Source organism: Etheostoma cragini, chromosome 22 (genome assembly GCF_013103735.1).
Source record: "Etheostoma cragini isolate CJK2018 chromosome 22, CSU_Ecrag_1.0, whole genome shotgun sequence".
Lineage (NCBI taxonomy): Eukaryota > Metazoa > Chordata > Actinopteri > Perciformes > Percidae > Etheostoma > Etheostoma cragini.
The window spans coordinates 21,034,063-21,054,334 of NC_048428.1; the positions used below are offsets into that span (position 1 = coordinate 21,034,063).

Here is a 20,272-nt window from a genome sequence, read left to right on the forward strand (position 1 = left end):
CCCCCCCCCCCCCCCCGACTTTGACATCTGTCTATGTAGTGCATGTATGGCTACCGGCCTGTGTGGAATAACAACAGAGTGAAAACACTGTAATTTCCCCTTGCGGGATTAATAAAGATGTATATACTGTTTGTACATATATATACAAATTATTATTATATAATTATCTTTTCCATAATAAATTGTCAATTTTTGTGTGGGTAATTTCTTTCATCCACCAGAGATGTGGACTTGGTGACTTGGACTCAAGTCACCGTTTTGATTACTTGCAACTTGACCACAATTAAACAATTTGAGACTGGACTTGTAAGGTAATGACTCGAGACTTGACGCATGATAATTCCGATGACTTGCGTGAATCCATACGTTTGCATGTTACCTGTTAATATAAAGTAATACAATGTAATCTTGCCCATGTGTACTACAGGTAAGAGTGCTTTATCTTGAGTGTAAATAAAAGGGACTTGACTTGGGACTGCCCTTAACTTAGGACTGGACTCGATTTGACTGGAAATCACCTGGGACCTGGTCATGCATAGCCAGACCTTCCTCCACGGCACTGCGGAGGGGGGTCTGGCTAGTCCACACAGCCATCTAGGATGGGAGAAAACCTTATGGGCTTTACTTTAAACCAATCACAATCGTCTTGGGCAACGCTGAGCATCAGACGGAGCAACTTTGCCGCTGCAAAACAGTCTCTGGAAGAATCTTGTTTTGGTGGAACATGAGAACGTTCAAAAGTAGTTTTAGTTGTGCAACAGAAACCTCTGATAGGACAGATAATCTAGCTAGCTGTCTGGATTTACCCTGCAGAGATCTGAGGACCAGGTAACCATAGTCCTCAGATAGGACAGATAGTCTAGCTAGCTGTCTGGATTTACCCTGCAGAGATCTGAGGAGCTGCAAGCGGAAGATAACAGACATCCAGTTGAAAAAGAGGACAACTTCCTACGATGGTGAGCCACAGGGGACATTACTACAAAGGTGAGGTTATATTACAAATTAAATGTATCTATGGAAAAGCAGACGTTCTCACATGCAGCATCAAAAACTTAAGTAAGTTAGAGATATATGTGATTTTGATTGATGGCTGAAGAGCACTAATTCCTGATAATGGCTCAGACTTTTTTCCTGAATGATCTACTCATCTGGATTCCAGGTTTAGTTTCACGATGCTGTGAGGAGCAGAAACTCTTTAGCTCACAACAGATTGACACTAAGTTTTTTTTCCAGCAATTATTTTGCTGAAACACGTGCCGGGAACACGTTCAGGGGTGCTGAAGGGCTCATAGAGTTGCTTTTGTTACTGCGTCAGCTGACTGACGGGCTGAACTGCCAAAAAAGTCAGTGTGGTCCACTGAGTGACTGATGCTGCCCTCCCTGGCTCTCAGTCCAGAGTGGCCAGCCGTAGCGGGCCCCTCATTAGGCGTCTGGATGGCAGAAGGGATCCTTCAAAGAAGCATATATCGTGTCCTTCAGGAGCCGCAGACTGTCAGGACGTTTGTCTCGGGCTGAAGGAGGAATGGGAAGAGCTCAAATTGCAGATACAAGGATCCAAGTTTACAAGTGCAGTCTATTCACACACAAACTGACATGAATGAAACTTTAATTACACAAACAGACACACAAACACTTCTATATCTAAGCCCAGTAACGGTTTGAAGCAAATTCATTTCTATGAAAAAGCAAGTGGTGGCAGAAGTGCTCCGATCTTTTACTTTAGTCAAAGTAGCAATGCTAGGGTGTAGAAAAGACTCAGTTTTAGTAAAAGTTGGCCCGGTGGTTAGCTGAGCCTGCACCAGTGTTAATGTAAAAAAGGGACTTTTTAGTGAAATGTTAAAAGAACAATTATAGACAAGAGAGGCTGAAGAGCTTCACAGAACTACTGCATTATGTGATAATTCTGTGTCTGTTTGTCACTAGAGACACATTTTTAGTACTTTTTTGACTCAATTTTATATTAACCCTTGTGTTGCCCCCTGGTCAAATTTAATCTGTTTTTTAACAGTTTTTTATATCAGAAAAAAATGGATTCTTTCACCCAAATGGCCCAAAAAATATCATGGATGCATGGATGTAGAGTACGTTGTATGGAACCATACAATATTCTTAGCAGGTTAAAAAAAATGATAACTTCCATTAAACGTTGGATGTTTCATTCAATTTTATAGCATTTATAGCAAAAAACAACAAATGACTTTTGAACAGTATCCTGACTAAACGTTGACATTAACCAGTCTGGGATTCACTCAACATCCTCTGATCTTAACTATTAGTCAAAATAATGCATAACTTGTGCTTTTTTTAACTCAAAAAGTAGGTATTATGTCACATGCATTAAGTTTTTTTTATTTAAAACTCAAAAACATATGGAGGAAAAAGCAACATAACAGGAAAAACAGTCTAAAAAAAAGTTAACTTCCAATTTTGACCAAGAAGGACAAGTTCATGGTAGACGGAACAGCACAAGGGTTCAAATGTTCATTCATTTTCAACTAATTAACAAGTTAGTTTTCAAAGGACATCAGGCACCCTGCATCCGCAGTATAAACTGTCAATACCTGTAGAAATACAGTACAGGTGTTGAATCCCATTGACTCCTGTAAACCCCAAGTTCTAATCTCTCTCCTTCTTTTCTGGGTTAGTTTGATTTCTCTGAAAAACGAGCTGGGATCACGTCTCTGAGAGCAGCTCTCTCCTCTCTAAGTAATCTGGTGTCCTGATACCACTTAGTCATCACCGAGATGCCGGGGTGGATGATGAGCATTTCAAAACACTTGAACCGTGTGTCACGCACTCCACTGTTCTCCAGAGAAAAAAGAAGAAAAAAAAGACTTGACAGCAAACTGTTAAGGAGGCAAAATGGATGCTCTTATCCTCGCACAGCGTTTACAGGCATCTCAAGAATTTACAACGGCACACCCACACACAATGTACAGAGGCACTGACACGCAAGACCTTAAAGAGAAATGATGCATCACAAATTCAGAAACTAATGCATGCATATACGCAGGGATTTAAAATTACTTTTGATCACCGGTCAACACAGCTAGAAGATTTTAAAATTACCAGCCAATCAGTTTGCCATCAGCCAAGTTGTTTAACTAACTTTACTACTTCACTTTCAGCTCCTCTGGTCCATTTGGCACCGGTCCATTTGTCTTCTCCGTCTCAGCGTAGCTTGCAGTCCATACTGCACACGGTAGGTTGTTTGAAACATCACGACATAAGTGTTCATGGGAAATGTAGGTTTTAATTATTAGTAAGATTAAGTTTGTGAGCCAAAGACAGACTCAACGGCCCCAGATTTCTTGGCGTAAAACAGACCAACCTGGACTCATTTCTGCAGCCGGCCGATTCAAACAGACGCAGTGTTGTCTGCTTCATTCATCACCGGCCAAACTGGCCAATAACTTCCCAATGTCACCCGCCAAAGTTCATTTTTACCCACATTTGGCGGGTTGGAGAGTGTAAAGCCGGTGCATATATGGGAACACATGCTTTCTTTCTGTCCCAGAGTCAGTGTTGTAAAGTGATGAAGTACAAATACGTTCGCAGTGTAATTATGTACAATTTTCACGTATCTGTACTTTTGTTATTTATATTTCTGGAAACTTTTACCTTTACCCCACTACATTTCCAAAAATAAAACATATGAGATATAAGCATCCTAGTGACTCGGTACTACAAAATAAAATCTGAAGGAATTTGTCACACTGGAAGAAAGTAGTTCTATGTCAGCTACGGTGGCCTTCACGGTTCAAAAAGCCGGTCTCTTGCTCTTTTTAATCTCCTTTTCTTTATCTGGTCAAAGAAGATGACTCCTGTTCCTGAAATTTGGTTTCCTGTGGGTCTGTGAGTCCGGACTTTGGGCTTGGGCCACTGTCTCACTCAAGGTCAGCGAGGGGGGTTGCGGTCTGGGTGAACCAACTCTTTAAAAGATGCCACTGATATGACCAAAACATCCAAATTTGTATCCAAGCTCATGGAAACTAATGTCGAAACCCATGAAGTTAGAAGCTTTAAAACGTTTTTTCTTCATCTTTCTATCCTAGAGAGGACATTTTGATGCAAATACATCATCTCACACCAGCCCACTGCATGATGTTTACCCACTGCCACCGCGACTGTTTATGTCGTTCTATATTAAAAAAAAAATATATATATATATATATATATATATATATATACATATATATATGTGCCTATCCTCCTATCCTATCCTATAGCTTTATGTGATCCCATCACAACTCATACTGTAAATCCCACGGGAGCCAATCACACCGAGGCCTTTCACATTCTACCCATAATGCCGCCGTCATGAAGATGGAACGGCAGCGTGAGGACGCAATCGACGAGATATGAGCTCAGAGACCGTCCCAACCACGCCGTCCATCCCCACCTTAAAACTGTCACATCTGAGGGGAAATCTCTCCGCATCCCATCTGGCCTCCCCCGCCACGCATAGTTAGCTTCAAAGAACCTGTCGTCCCCGTTAGCCAGAAATCACTTTAAAAGGGTTGTTATTAAATTGCAAAAGCCTTTCTTTTTTCGGCTGTCTCTGTCTCTGTATCAAACACAAATGCACAAAAGCGGGCTTTTCTTTCCCTTTGAAGGCTGCACATTGTGTGGGCTCGCCGTGCACATCTCTCCATGGAGGAAGAAAAAAGCGATCTGAGAGGCAAAGCGAGCAGTTGTTGGCATGTTGCGAGACCCTGAAAATCACACACACACGCAAAATCAACTCCCACACCACAGAAAAATGCTCTACATCCTGGTGTTTACCTCCCTAAAGCCATTACTGCTGCACATGTCATTACATGTTTCATCGGGAACAATGTCAGTAAAATTGCTTTCATTACCTAGACTCAAAGGCCTGCTGAACACTGCATAAACTCCTAATGGTCTGTCCCACAATTCATTATTAATTCAATACGTTTGTGAATTTTTTTCACCCTTGGGGAGTGACATTACGTGTTCTCTTTAATAACGGGGTTCACAGCAGCCTTCACACAATACTGTGACTGATAATGTCCTTTTTGACTGTTAATTCGACTTTTATTTTACAAAACAGACCAGGTCTAGCTGACGTAATCAGAAACGGGACTAACAATCGACAGCCATCTTTGCAGCTCGGTGAGGCTGCACTGAGGCCCACTGATAATGCTAGCACGCTGATGGTTCAGCTGGTGTAATCTTCACTATCTTAAAGTTTTAATAATTCAAACTTGCGTTTCCGAAAGTCCGATCTAAGGTCAGCAGAGGAAAACACGTTCCTTTGTGCTCCGATTGCTTTGCAGAACAGTCAGGGACTTTCAGACAGTCTCTCCTGAAAGGCATCCATCCCGATCTGAAGACCGGGTTTTAAGCCATGGGTCTGTGTTACCTTACTTGACATAAATCTATGTGCCTGTTATTTCTGACAATTTGATAAAAATGTACAGTATATTATGCCTAAGATAAACATGCTTACTGATTTATGTTTAGATAAATCACTGGGAGAGTCTGTTGCAACCTGACTAGAGAAAACTGAGAATAGCGCTCAAATTCAAGTTTCTGTTCTGCTTGTTCAACGGCTGTTTGGTAAATTGCTCTCAAACACATTTGGAGAGAATTTAAAATGCTGTTTTTATTCTCAATGCTTATCATTTTGGCACTATTGATTTTCCTTTGGGGCTGGCTAAAAGCTCTTTGGGGAGGGCGCCAAACATTCCTCTATGTAGGAAAAGCCCTGGGAGAGGTTGTTAATGTGGAAGCATTGGTTTTGGAGCATTAGATGTTTTGAACACACAGCAGGGACGTTCGGCCATCAAAACAAGCAGGTTTGGTAATAGCAGGTCTCTTTCACACACTGTGGAAGACACACTCTCATGTACTGGAAAGGGACGGCGCCCGGGGGGAGCGTGAAGGACACGAAGCAGAGAGTAGCCAGTGCCACGGGAGCCCTAAACAACTGGGTCTCTTCCTTCAATCTGTCTGAAGATTTCAACATCAATCCTTTCCAGCACAAGTTCCCCGATCCTCGTCTCTCCAGTTAACCCTCATGTTGTCCTCGGGTCAAATTGACCCGTTTTCCTATATCAATGTTCTTTTTAATTCCCCAAAATAACATGATTACTTCCACACAACGCTCTTTGGCAAGTACAAATCTCTACTTTCATTAATTTGGGGGCGTCTTATTCAATTTTATAGCATTTGAAACAAAAACATTGAAGTGTTTTTGAAATAGTATTGAGTAAAAGTTGACATATCCCAGTCTGTAATTATCATCAACATCCATTCCTTTAATTTTTATTCTAAATAATTCCCAATTTCTGCTTTTCTACCTCAAACATTAGGTATATTTCCTATAAAGAAGGTTTATTGACCATAAATTCAAAACATAACTTTAAATCTAAAGTGAATACGTTGGTGTTACGTAGTGTTGAAAAAGTCAAAAAAGTGACAAAAATTGAAAGAAAAACAAACAAAAAAGTGTTGGAAAAAAGTGACAAAAACAAGGGAAAGTGAAAAACGTTGAGGCCTCAACAAAGTGTTGATTTTCAATTTTGACAGGAAGACAGGGTTAAAAAAAAAAAAATTCCAATAAAGCAGAACACGTTTTCTCCCGTCCCAGAATGCAGTGCAGACTGGCCAGACCCTCCGTCGCACTGTGGAGGAGGTAGGACAATGACTACAAAGACTGACATTACTACTCGGCCTCATTTTAAGACATTTACGCTTGACAATACAGCTGAAAGTTGTGGTTTTTTCACTACCAATGCTAGCCAACACTTTTAACCACATGCCTCAAGTATTGCAGGTGTAGTTTAATCGTTTCCATTCAGTGTCTTTGTCCACGTCACCGGCTGTCATATGCCGGCCTCGGTCAGAGGAGCTGCAGACTGGAGGCTACAGGCCACTCCGTTATCTAAAGACCACAGCTCTGATTCTTACCGGACCACCGGGGACACACCTGAACATCACCATAAACACATTAACATTTACTGGAAGTCACTCTAGATAAAGACGGGTCATCTTTTGCAAATATGGGATCACAGGGGCCCGTTTAATGAATTCTGTGCAAATCAGAGATGGAAACTGTCGGATTACTCTGTAAAAATATACATTTAAATTCAGTTTAAATACTTCGTAAGTTTACCTGCAATTATAGATGTTGTTTTAGTGTCAATAAACACAAAAGCATATTTCAGTGTTTTCTGATGATGTGAAATTTTATGTATAAATAGTTCCATCTAGTGGAAATATGTATTCACTACATTGTTTACTGTAAAGTTACTCCGCAAACATCGGAATAACACGACTTTACAGCAAAAAAAACAAACTAGTATTATAAATCTGTGTTTATTTCATTGTTAATAAATAGTGAACATTGTGATTATACAATACATTTTATACAATACATTTATAAATTACATTTATGTGGAAATAAGTTAAATTGAGTGTACATCAACATTTAAAAAAAATAAAGTGGTTTTCACTTTGTAGAATCGTGCTCTTGTGCCAAAATCAGCATCTGGTGTCATTCCTACGAGTTCCTGCGGAGAGAAAAGTAAATTACACAAAATGTAAAGTATTACATTTGGGCAATATTTAAATATAATGAATTCTATCCTCCATGAAACAGTTTTGGGAACACGCAGGTTATGGCAGTGTGTCAGGCAATGGTGTAAAAAGGCTTAGAGTGTAAAGTAAAAAACAAAATAAAGTTGTAGATCCTTAAATTGACTTTAGGGAAATTGTGGAGAACGGCTTTGAGACAAGAGGAGAGCTGCTGAATACATTAAAGTAAGAAAATGTAATACGTGTACAAATGTACAGGCTCAAATCAAGAGGTTTATGGCAACTTGTCTCTTGAAATTGAAGAAGGGATCCATTCATGTTGCATAGTCAAACCTTTTCTATGTTCTTTGTGACATTTAGTGCACATTTTATTGAATTCTCACTTCCCTCCTTTTCTGTGTGGACCTTGATTTAACGGACTAATGTTAACATGGATGTTAGAGTACAGTGAAGTGACCAGAGCATACCTTGTGATTGTGATTTCTTGTGATTAAAATGTGTTGATCTGGCTTCACCGCCAGGGTTAGGCATCACTGCTTTCCACGACTTCCCTCCTGTCGGGTGATATTTGCACAGTTAGTTACAGAGCAGCATGTCAACGTATTAAAATGTTTCAAATGTTGAGGTTTCTGGCCCTTTTGTTTTCATAACATGTCTTTCTTTAGACTAGTGGGGGGGGGGGGGGGGGGGGGGGGGGGGATCCAAAATATACACTTCGGTATTTAACCACTTTTTCCATTTGTGTCTGTAGATTTCTCCCTAATTCACCAAAAGTTGGCCTTAGATAACGCCTCATTTGCATATTAAAACGTAAAATTGTCAGAAAAACTAAATAAAAATAATTGGCTTAATGCAAGTAATCAACTGGGGAAGTTTCAGGATGATATGTAAGTTAAATGGGTTTACCCTGTTCACCTGTAGTTTCTTCAAAATGTCTGAATTTCACAATCTATATCTTAAAAAAAAAAAAAATGTTTTGTTCTTTGCCTCTGAGCCCAAAATCTCCACTTCAGTAGCAGCAAAACGTCCCACTTTTATTCTTATCCAACATATTTGGAAGATTTCCCAGAGGGGTTTGTTCAGATATCATTCAGAGCTTGATATCTACAGTACATTTTATAGCTAAAAACATGGATTTTTTTAAATGACTGTTGACCGTACTTTCCAATTTAAGGAGTAATAAATATCCAAAATCCCCTGTGTGAAGATTTGACTCAAATAGGTCAACAAAACGAAACAAGAAATTTAAACATGCTTTATCCCATGTTTCTGTTCTGGAAATATATGGGAATTAAAACACATTTAGCCAGATAATGCATCATTGCATATTTAAACATTTAAAAAAAACATGTTATGCTAAAACAGTCTTAACGGGAGTAATCAACAGGGAAAGCTCCATGGTGATATCTGGTCATGCATGCGCCCTGTTCACCGCTAGTGTCAAACAAAAACAAAACAATTTGCCTACCAGTTTGCCACCTCTGTGTCAGATAAATCTGATCCATTATCCTCCATTTGTCCTGGAGGGAATCCGGCACGGCGCAGTTCTCATCCATCTCTCGGATGGCGTTGCCGTGGGGACAGTGCCGCAGCCTCTCCCATGCAACAGACTGGTGCTGCGGCTCATTACACACACAGTTCTTTTCCCTCAGCTTAGGGTACATCGCTGCGGGACACTTTTCAACATTTTGCTTGGAGGCCAGTGGCCTTTTGAGGTTGTTGAACTTCCTGGGAGGATCCACTGCCCTCCATTTTGAGCCAAGGCGACATGAGCCGTTCTCAGAAGATTCTCCCTCGCTGTCGTGTCCACGATGAGGCCCACCGACATCAGGACCGGAACCTCTTCTCATCAGTCGTTTCTTGGAGTGAGACTTACAGGCTTCACACGTCGGTAAGGGTGCGTCGTTCCACTGTTGGACCAGAGCAGCTTTTCTTTTTAAGGTGCGTCCATCGGGTCCTGGACTGGCAGACGTGCAGACGCTGCCCCTCGCCACACATCTGGAGCAAAGCTGCTCCCTCTTGGACGCATATGTAAATGCATTCTCACTGAAATTTCTGTTAAGGCAGCATTCGTTATCAGAGAGGCTTCGCCGATCCACCTTCCCTTTGGGTTTGTACCTTTCTTTAGGCTTGCGGACTATCTGTTGTTCTTTATACTCGAATTGAAGTTTTCTTCTCCTTGTAGACACATCTAACCCACCGCTGCCGAGAGGTCTGTTCTGCTTTTTTGGAGTTGGGGGCATCTTATGACTATAGTAGACATTATCAAAGTCAGCCATCCAGTTGGTTGAGGGAAGGTAGGCGGGCAATGACTCGAATGAAGTGTCCTGCTGATGCTGGACATCAGTTTCTCGGCTATGTTGGTTCCCATTTGCCTTTGGAGGGGAATTCCCCAACGACGGCAAAATGGGTCCAAGAGCCACGTCTGCTCCGTGTCTCAACTTTGTCACTGGGGTTTTCTCTGCAACAGGAACATCTGTCACAGCTTCAGACACAACGTCATCCCCAGGATCCTTCTCCCCAGTGGGGACCATGCCCTTCTGTTCATCCTGTGCCAGCGAAGGCTTCTCAGTCATGGGAAGAAACTCGTCTGTAGGAGCCTCCTCTGTCTCCATCAGCACATCTGAGGGCACTCCAGCTACACCACCCAGGGATTTATTATGATACTCTGTGTAGCCATTTATGATCAGCGATTCAGGGGAGGGAATCAAGGTTTCCTCCATTGACCAGACACTGGATTCCATCTTCCACAGGTCATCCAGGTACTCGGGGTCAAATGGTAAGTGAACGACTTTGAAGTTTGACGTTGTATTTAGATCTTTCTCGCTGCTCACCTCGTCGTCACAACAAGCTGCTGGTCGGGAACCCAAGTTGGAGGGGACAGTCACAGAGTCCGTCTGGTCTCTGGACTCCTCCAGAGCAGGGATCTTCTCATCAATGCTGGGCGTCCCAACTAACAGGATGTCAGGACAAGCTTGGAGTGCCTGCTCTGACTCGGCTGCAGGAAGGCAGAGTCCCTTGTCCTGCAGCACGTGACCCTGGAGGACAGAGCTACTGCACTGGACACCATCTTGGGAAAAGCTGTGGGACACTTCTGCAGTCTCATGAGAGTGCAGGAGTTGTAGTCCCACTGGTGTGGTGCAGCATTCAATCCTTACTTCCTCTGTCTGAATCACAAAGCCACCATTTGCAGCCATCCTGTTGGTGGACGAGGGTGCCATGTCCTTTAGCTCCAGGGAATGATCCCCGGTCTGCACAGCCAAAGTTGGCATGAGGGGCTGATTGATGGGGGCACTGGGGTTGTTGTCATTGCTGCAAACTGGGAGACCAATGGGGACCTCGGCGTCGCTGGAGCCTGCAGTGGTCGTCTTCTGGGTTGCAGACAGCGGCTCAGTTTGAACCTCAGAGCTGGTCGTTTCTCTGGTCTGGCTGTTGTGTTGGTAGCGGAACCTGCGGGACTGATAGGCCATGGTCTGGTAATACTGAGGGTTGAGCATGCGTCTGTAGTCCATTAAATGGAGGTGTGTATGGGGTATGACAAAGCCAGGTGGCTCCATGTATGGATTTGGCTGATAGTGGGGCATCATTGGTATGCCATACCCTTTAAAAGCAGAAGAAAAGTAATATTAGTATGCCAACATGCTCACAATGATAACGCTAAGATGCTGATAGTTAGCAGGTAGGTTTACCTTGCTTATAGTCGGGATCAATGGAAGCACATTTCCAGGATAAAGCCCACCCTCTGTGTGTTGCCATTCTCAAAATCCCTTTGCATCTAACAACAAACTTCGAGCTAGCAAGCTACACACCAAAAATGGCAAGTTTTGAAGAAAATTTGGATCTTGCAACAAGGCCGGTCTACTTGGTTCTTTCGGGAAATTATTGTAAAGATTTAAAGAATGTTTATGGCATTTACTACATAACTGGACCGTTTTTCCTCCTATTCCAGAACATATCTGGGTTGTAGCCAGACCTTACTACCCAGCGCTGTGAAGATCTGGCAATGTGAAACTACCCTGTTCACCCTCTAGGTTTAGCATGCAAACATTAGCTGTTTAGCACTTAACACGAAGTACAGCTGGGGCTGATGTCCTTAGTTTTGTAGGTTTTTGGTCCTAAAAGATTGGACAAATTAAAATGTATTTACCCGATAATGGTGGTTGATGAAAAGTCAATGATCAAAGTTAAAATGTATCCTTTAAATTATTAAAGTCTGAACAACTTTAATGGTTTAGTTCAACAGCTGTTGAGGAATTTCACTCAAAAACCACAAATGGTGGAGCCAGAAGATCAACCAAGTCTTTAGGATACCTTGTCTAGGACACATGAATGTCTTTACAAAAGGTTGGTGCATATGTAGCATAAAATATCAAAAAACAAATGTGATTTTGTAGCCTATAAAAATGGCAGCCTGAGGCCATATACATGTACCAACTAATTTAACTAAGAAAGAAAATGCAGATAAACATGTACTGAAAATGTAGAAAGAAGACCTTTGAAAGCACTTGACTGCATCCATTGTTCTGTCCATACAACTCAAATGATTGTTGCTAGATAACATGCATCAGAAGATTTTTCAGGGAGCATTGAACCAAAACAAGACACAAGCTTGGATGTTTTCGGCACTTACCTAAACCAGGGTAGGCGTATGGGTTGTAGGACACAGGCATGGGTACTGGCACAGGCCACTGCATACTCTGCATGGGCATGTATGGCTGCGAGGGCTGTATGTAGAAGAAAGGTTTGTGGTGTAGCTCCTCAGGACGCGTAGCTCCTGAAGGCCCTGGAGCCTGCTGAGCTCCGTACGGTGGGTTTGGACCCCGAGGGCCCAGACCGAAAGAGTGTTGGAAGGTAGATGTGGCTGCCTCCATGTCTGACAAACACTTCAAGTTCAAATAATAGCTTGAACTGTTTCCTTCTTTGGTGGCAAATTTGTAGCAAGAGAGCAGATTGTTTCAGTGTATTTCCTGACAACAAAACACTTACTGGACAAGCTAACCGAACTGGGAAACCAGCTCAGCTTCCAAGGTATGTTTTAAATTGGAAATCAAAGGCGTGGCCTCATGAGACAGGCGAGCTTGTCAAATGCTGCACTGATTGGCTACATTTTGGTACCAGGTGACACTTGTCAAATTAGTTTGATGAGCTTTGTTTAAAGCCAATGAAAAGGGTTTGTTTCCCACTGATTCCCTCCCACTGTAGTGCAACAACTCACCTGAGGAAAGGCAGACACGTGGATCAGGATAGGTGCCTTGGCTCGTTTAAAACTAGGGGCCAGTTGTTCAAAGGTAAACTAATCGGATTGGATCAAATCTTAAAAATGGGTTGTTCATAAGGGAAAGAAGGAATCTGAAATCGGATTAGATCACGGAATCCAATCCTAGTTTTAATCTGGATCAAACCTTCAGTTTGTGTTGTTCAAAATGTATCAGTAGGATTTGGATAACTTTGATCCCAAAAAACTGGATTGTCCTGATCCCAACAGGGGGTAGGATTTCAAGGTGGATTTCAAGGTGGATTCCAGCACGAAAACTTAGTAAGTTTAGTAAAGTAAAAAATAAAATAAAAATACAAATGATCTTGTCCTCATGAAACAATCCCCCAAACAGATTTAAATAACAAAAAAATAATAATCATAATAATCATATATATCTCATTCATCACCGAATATTAATTTCGAGGAAACAATCTAATACACATTTCTGGTCTTTCCTCTTTAGATGAAGAAGAACCCTGAACATTCTACTACTACTACTTCACTTTTAACTCTTCGTCTTTGTGAGGCTCATTTTCTTTTGCGGTTGAGCAGTTAAAAGTCTGCGTCTCTGAAATGCAAAGCACACGTTCACACGCCTTGGTGGTGGGAAGCAGGTTTGACCCAAAGAGCCAATAATTAATTTGTTTGGGAGCTTGGAGCAGTATTTATGGAAGGAACTATCCATGATGAATAAATACGCTCTTTGAGACCGGGTCGTTGACTTGACCATCGATTCTAAATCAGCTCCGTGTTTTCTGTGTATGGACGCTGGGCGGTGTACCTTAAGGAAAGAAACCATCACTAAAAAGTCTTATAGTAAACTAAAAATCCTTGATATCCATTACTATAATATCTACGTTGTTTATAAGATCGTGTGCCATTTTCCTCAACTTTCCGTGAAACATAACGTGTAGCCTACTAAAAGATTGTTCAAAGCATCTATTAACACCCGAAGATTAGCAGGTAAGAGGGCTTTAACTAATCATTTTCAAATTATTTTCTCAGTTAACAGATTAGACTTTGGTCTATTAAATGACAGAAAATAGGGCACCCAGATAGCGCAGTTGGTAGAGCGGGTCGATCCAGCCTGCGGCCCTTTGCTGCATGTCACTCCCCCTCTCTCTCCCCTTTCACAACTTCAGCTGTCCTGTCCATTAAAGGCCTAAAATGCCCAAAAAAATAATCTTAAAATGACAGAAAATAGCAAAGTGAACAACGCAGGTTCCCCAAGCCCAAGGTGATGTCTTCTAATGTCTTGTTTTATCCAAACAAGTCCATCTTTTTGGCTTAAACAAAAATGCCGATTAAGGAATTTCACCAAATTAGTTTTCTTTAAACTGGCATACGGTTAGACAGCACCTCTCTCTCTGCAAATTCATTTCTTACTGCTGCTATAGCTATAAATCTACAGTATAGTCATACATAGAGTAACTAGGTATGCAGAGTTACTGGCAAAAAAAAACTAACAAAATATATCTAAAGATGTGTGTAAAACTCAAATGCTTGAGCTCTGACCCTCAGCCTTATTTAACTACATGTCATCCAGATAAAGTGCATGCTGATCAGACAAAACCTGCTTCTTCCAAAATATTAAATATGTATACACACACACACACACACACACACACACACACACACACAGTATATGTGCAAGTCACTTAAACATTGAAACAATTCCAAAAATAAAAAAATCATAAAAGTTCCCACATTATAAAATTTGTATAAATCTCCCAGTATAATATGAATTGTTACAACATGTAAAATAATTCAACAAAAAGCATAAATAATGAATATTTTTATTGGACTGGCCCCAAACCGTGGCACACCTTCTGCAACACACAACCTCTCAGCCCATTTGCCTGTTTGTGAAATTCATAAATCATGAAAAGTGCGAGGCAGTGTCACTGCAGAAACTTTGCATTTTTTTTAAACTTTTATCTAAACCAAAAAAGAGGCTTCATCGTGCAGTGCATTTCACCTGGTGCTCTAAATATTTAACACATTATCCTGGAACAATTACACCTTTTGGGGGGGACCTGGGAAAGAAAAAGACAACATTTCATTAGGACAAAGTTTCAACAAGACAGAAGTTTGAATACATGTTAAAAAAAAAAAAAATAAATAAATAAAATCGTTAATGGTTTCATCTTGTGCAGAGCTGTGTGCATATTTCACCTACAGTTCAACACACTTTGGGGACATTAACATCTTGGTTCTCCTCTCATCGTAGAGCCTGTAAAAAAAATAAAAAATAATCATCTTCAAGGACATGCAATAGCCAGGTCAGTGTTGATAGCCAGCTGCCAGCCAGGGCGTTATTTTTCCCGGGGTCCTTATGTTCTTCACCCAGCATGTTTCCTGGGATAAGGGTGGCACCAAAATCATGGTTGCAGATGTCGCCGTGGTCCTGCTACACAACCTGCAATGCTCTGTTACACCCTGTTAGGCTCTGCGGTGTCCTGCTATGCCATCAATTACTTCTAGGCACTGTTATCTCTTTTGTGATTATTATTGCCACTGTTCATCACGCCCTCTACCAAGAGCCTGGGTCTGTTGGAGGAGGTTTCACTCTGGTTTAACTCTTGTTATGAAGTGATACTATAAAAGCAAATGGAATTGACAGCGTCATCATATTAACCTCTTTCCCAGTGTAATGGTGGCGGCTCGTCGTCATCGTTGTCCTCGTCTCTTGGCCTGTGGTACATCACTTTCCTCTGAGTACTCATCTCTATCCAGAGGATAGGAGCAGAACATAATGCCACAAAAATAACTTCACTTGGAGAATGAACAAAAGGATAAGTGAAGAAGTACTGTATGTAAAATGAAATTGTTTACTTCAAACGCTTGTGAATCACCATTTTGTGGCATAGCGGTACACCACTCAAAAGGAAATATAAATATATGCAGTAGGTATTAAACGGAGTGATTTTGGATATTTGATGCTGGTGGTCATCATTTTTATAAAGTGTAGTGGGCGCCAAACTTTAGACTGTTGTGCATTTTACAACAATTTTTTATATGACTACAACTGCTCTAACCTGCAGAATAACTAAACTGCATGAGCTATCTGGGCAGACTGATAGATGTTTTTGTTACATTTCAATATGCACAATAATTGCCCCTGTAAACTTTGTTGGTTCAAGAGAAGAGTGAGCATGGGATTGGCTGAGTTCAACCTTGTCGTTGCAGAGGGGTCGCTTGTCTCCTCCTGGGAATCACGTCCCGGTCTCCCCACCTGCCTTGGTCCGACGTGGTTGGATCTTCTCTGCAGAGTCTGTCTACGAAAGCGTTCACACATTCATATTTCTAACAGGATTACATTATTAACCCTAAAAAGAATTTATTTTAAAGCCCATCAGAACAAGTCAACTGAAGATAAAAACAAAATCCCTGGCCTAGACTTACCCTGACATGTTCTGCACTGCGGCTCACTACAAGTCACCTCTCCAATCTCGCCATCAGCCGGCTCATGAATGCAAACGTCATGACCTTCCTCCTGGTTCACTGGATCAGAGGGATCTTTGTGTTGGCCTCTTTTATACCAAGGTTTTGCAGCATGTCTGGGCAGGACAGGATGGGCCTTCCTGGGTGCAGAATGCTTCCTCACCACCACTCTGACGGGCTGCTGGGACCCTCTCCCATGCCTGCTTTCCTCCTCCTCAGAGTCTCCGGCTTCCTCCCTGTACACCTTGGAGCTGTGGACTTTGCTCCTTCCTGTCCCTTTTGCAAGGCTTTTCCCACAGCAGGCGCACATGCACCTCTTTGAGCCTGGCAGCCACACTTCCTCCACTTCAGCAGCGTGCGGAGACCCACTCACCACCTCCGCCAGCTTCCTGCCTGCATACACACGTTTGGGGAAAAGCTCCGCATCGTCCAGATCTGTGGAGAACATCTCATCTCGGGAGGAAAGCTCGTCCAGAGATGGACTGAGAACGCTCATCCGCTCATGGGTGGTCTGCATAGATAGGTAGTTGTAGTAGTAGGGAGCAGTAGGGGAGGAGAGGCGGCCGCCTTCAGCCTCTCCAGGTGTCAGAACGCTCTCAAACGGCAGCCTGAGGATCTGGTAGCTTGGATCAGCTTTCTGATGTTCTGTCTTTGAGACTGCGTCCCCACTTTTGGCATCTTTGAGTGTCGACTGACTGGAGACGAAGGAAGAAGATGGCAGGATTGGATCTGTCGGCTGCTTCAGGAGCTCTTCCAGGTCACATTTGGGAAGACTTTCATCAGTCGCCGAGATATCTGACTGGATATCTGCGACCTGTGTTTTCTCCTGAGGGAGCAAGTGTTCGCCTGTCACCGGCTGCTCCGGCTCAGGACACTCTTCGTGAACAGAGGAGCTGTCCAGAGGACACTCCTCTTCCAATCCTGCTGACCAGCATCCCGGAGGACTCAGGACGTCCAGGCTCCTTTGGCTGGAATCACCGTCGTACACCGCTGTTATGGAGTCACTGAAGACCCTAGCTGGAGACTCGGAGTGGCTGTCATCAGGTGCTGAAGGCAGGATCGGACCCTGCTCTTCGCTTTTCTTCTCTTCGCCCGGAGAAAACATTCCCGAGGCATGTGAGGCAACACCCGAGTCAAGCTCTCTGTCAGCGCCCCGCAGCTCAGTGGCTCGGATTTTATCCAGGCATTCGATGAGTTTGGTTATGGCGTCACTGGGGTCGGTTTGGGCCTCCGAGCAGGCCATTTCTCTACGCCAGTTTGTCTGTGGGTGATGCTGCTGCTGCTGCTGGCGAGGCATGTCATTCCAGGGAGGCGCGTGGAAGCGAGGCTCAAACATTCGCCTGTAATCCATTGGATATAACGGAGCAAACAATGGGTTTGGGAACATAAACCCAGGATACTGCATGTACTGGTAGGGGGGCATGCAGGGACGGTTAAAACCTGGGGAATATAAACAAATTACAGGCAACCAATACAGTTAGTTGTAAAATGTTACCAAGTAGCCCAGATTTACATATATACTGGATATTATGCACAGTCTGCACTCAATTGCAGCCTCTTGATTCAGATGTTAAACAGCTGTTTTGTACCGGTATCAAGTGTTTATATCATGTTCATGTTCAATGTGATTACCAACCACCAAGGCAAATTCCTTGTAAGTTACATACTTGGCAATAAAGCCTTTTTCTGATTCATTCAAGTACAACTTTAACTTAAGAAGGCCTACTTCACTTTTACGCTAGAACAGAGATACAAGACCCTTAGGGGGTCCTCAGAGTTAGAGAAGGGGGGCCGCAAAATTATGGTAAAATATTCATACTATTTAAGCAGTTGCTCATTTTTGTATTCCCAACTTGCGTGTGCGCATATATATATATATATATATATATATATATATATATATATATATATATATATATACACACATATACATAAAACACAAATATTTGTTCTTGCATTTTATTCCTTATATTTCATGTATGCATGTATGTCGTATCCTTGTATTTCATTTATATTTATAGTCTGTGCGACTGATTTTAATGCTGTAACACTGTAATTTCCTATTTTATTGGAATCATTAAATATCTACAGTATCTATGTAACGTTGAAAGTTAATTCTTTCCAAAATTAAAATATACATTACTAATTAAATTTGCATGCAGATTATCTGTGTTCAATTTTACTGATAACTGTTAAAGTTAATTAACTATAAAGTGCACTACTTTGGCTCCGCTACGGCTCTGTAAGCAGTTTGTAATAACCAACTGTTGGCCTCATTTAACTTCAGAAAGCTTTTTATTTTTACTTATTCATTTTTTGTTAGTGTAGCCTATTAGGTTTGCTATACATGTAGTTTAGTGTCATAAACTCCCCGTAATGTAACCCCATTTGTACAGGTTCTATCTCCCGACCAATCGGCTGTCATAACCTCAACCACACGTGGTCAAATGCAGGTCTTGGCGTGGCCATTAGTAGAATTTGGGACACTAAACGTCATGCAAAGCATTACGTTTCAAGTTTTAGTTCTATTAAATATTTGCTTAACCCTCCTGTTGTCCTCGGGTCAAATTTGACCCCTCTAAAAAATGTCTATATCTGAAATATGGCATTTTTTAACCAAATTACCACAAAAAATGGATTGGATTCAATACATTCACTTTCATTCCTGACGAAACTCATTTGTTCGTTCCTCTGATCTTAACTATTAGTCAAAATAATTCATATTTTCAGTTTTTTTAACTCACATATTAGGTATAATTTTTATATACATGAGGGTTATTGACCATGAAATACAAAAGTAGTGTATAACTAGGGGTAGTAAGGTGGTGTTATGGAAAACTAAAAAACAAAGCCTAAAAAATAGTGACATAAGTCAAAGCTGTGTCAGTTTTTGACCCAGGAGGACAACACAAGAGTTACAGCATTTAGATAAACTTGTGTAGGAAATTGTAACACTCCCAAATGTTAACTTTGACTTAAACTTTTAATTTTTTTTTAATATAAATGTATAACGGTTCCAAATACCCGTCATCGGTTTCATAAACCACTAATAATCGGTATTGGAACTGAAAACCCAGTTCCGGTTTCGACCCCTACCCAAATCATGCATAGGCCAACAATATATGTAGTAGGGGGGCCTGCTCCGTCTGTCTTTCTGTTAAGGGGTCTTTGGCCTAAAACACGTTAAAGACCCCTCTTCTAGCACAAGATCAGAGAAGGCCTACTTCTTGCACCCCTGCTGGAGGACTACAACAACAAAACCATCGTTTAAGAGCTTGATACCTCCTCCAGGCACGCCATAGTGAGTGTACGGGTTGCTCATCTGCCAGTGCTGCTGGTAGAGGTAAGGCTGGGACGGAGGCTGGACGTAGAAGAAAGGTCTGGGGTGTGGAGCTCTCGGCTGTCCGCTCCCAAATGTGTGTGGTTGTTTGCTTCCATCTACAGGAGACAGTAGTTTAGATTATTTCCAAGCACATTTACATCGCTCTGCTCTTTGAGGTTGGTCAGAAATGATGCGTTCACTGCTCAACTGTGCAATCAGCATGTAGTTATGGAGTTAAGGAAATCTTTACCGTCCATTTTCTCTGCCTTGCTTGCTCAACCTGTCAGAAATAAAACACAGCGGAGGGATGAAAACAACCAAATAAACATCCCCCGGCTTCGAAAAATTAAAGGTGAATATTACAGTCAAATTTTTCGATAAACAAGCAGCGGTAGAGTCGTCTTTACTCCCGGGTCCACATGCCGTTCTGCTTACAAACGCCGAAGCATCTCCGCTAATTAGCCATATAGGAAACACCTGCTGCTGCCAACGGACAAATTAGCATGCCGTGTCTGTTAAGCCTGGAAACCTGGTTCAAATGTAGTACTTCAGTGCAACAGAAACGCGGTCAACTCTCAAATAATATTCAAATGTCTTGTACAGTTTATTTACCCTTTTACTAGTTGTATATAGACGTCGGCCTACCTTTTTATTTAATTCTATTTATTCTTATTTGTATCTTGTCT

At 41.9% G+C, this 20,272-nt stretch overlaps 2 protein-coding genes across 4 annotated transcripts; both read right to left on the reverse strand.

The window, feature by feature from the left end:
- Nucleotides 1–7,328: 7,328 nt before the first annotated feature.
- LOC117938160 lies at nucleotides 7,329–12,743 on the reverse strand. The gene is made up of 4 exons (XM_034862633.1): nucleotides 12,194–12,743; nucleotides 9,032–11,164; nucleotides 8,031–8,117; nucleotides 7,329–7,538 (listed from the first exon to the last, which is right to left on the reverse strand). Exons 1-4 carry the CDS (start codon nucleotides 12,432–12,434, stop codon nucleotides 7,510–7,512), a joined length of 2,490 nt encoding a protein of 829 aa, XP_034718524.1. The 5' UTR covers nucleotides 12,435–12,743; the 3' UTR covers nucleotides 7,329–7,509.
- A 2,006-nt stretch (nucleotides 12,744–14,749) lies between these two features.
- On the reverse strand, nucleotides 14,750–20,090 carry LOC117938321. 3 transcript variants are annotated; one of them, XM_034862864.1, is made up of 7 exons: nucleotides 19,837–20,090; nucleotides 19,547–19,702; nucleotides 16,226–17,704; nucleotides 15,997–16,098; nucleotides 15,459–15,548; nucleotides 15,010–15,053; nucleotides 14,750–14,853 (listed from the first exon to the last, which is right to left on the reverse strand). In XM_034862864.1, exons 1-6 carry the CDS (start codon nucleotides 19,841–19,843, stop codon nucleotides 15,022–15,024), a joined length of 1,866 nt encoding a protein of 621 aa, XP_034718755.1. In that variant the 5' UTR covers nucleotides 19,844–20,090; the 3' UTR covers nucleotides 14,750–14,853; nucleotides 15,010–15,021. The 3 variants fall into 3 exon arrangements, with proteins under 3 accessions (XP_034718755.1, XP_034718751.1, XP_034718754.1); XM_034862860.1 differs by having other exon boundaries at nucleotides 14,750–14,856; nucleotides 15,000–15,053; XM_034862863.1 differs by having other exon boundaries at nucleotides 14,998–15,053.
- Between the last annotated feature and the right edge of the window lie 182 nt (nucleotides 20,091–20,272).

Excerpts from the sequence above, each read along its gene's own strand:
- LOC117938160 (XM_034862633.1), bottom strand. The coding sequence starts at position 12,434 with ATGGAGGCAGCCACATCTACCTTCCAACACTCTTTCGGTCTGGGCCCT. Across the intron at positions 11,165-12,193 it reads ATACGCCTACCCTGGTTTAG|GGTATGGCATACCAATGATG; the intron begins GTAAGTGCCGAA and ends CTGCTTTTAAAG. Across the intron at positions 8,118-9,031 it reads GACACAGAGGTGGCAAACTG|GAGGGAAGTCGTGGAAAGCA; the intron begins GTAGGCAAATTG and ends ATCACCCGACAG.
- LOC117938321 (XM_034862864.1), bottom strand. Across the intron at positions 16,099-16,225 it reads GCAGTGCAGAACATGTCAGG|ACAGACTCTGCAGAGAAGAT; the intron begins GTAAGTCTAGGC and ends ACGCTTTCGTAG. Across the intron at positions 15,054-15,458 it reads ACCATTACACTGGGAAAGAG|GCTCTACGATGAGAGGAGAA; the intron begins GTTAATATGATG and ends TTTTTTTTACAG.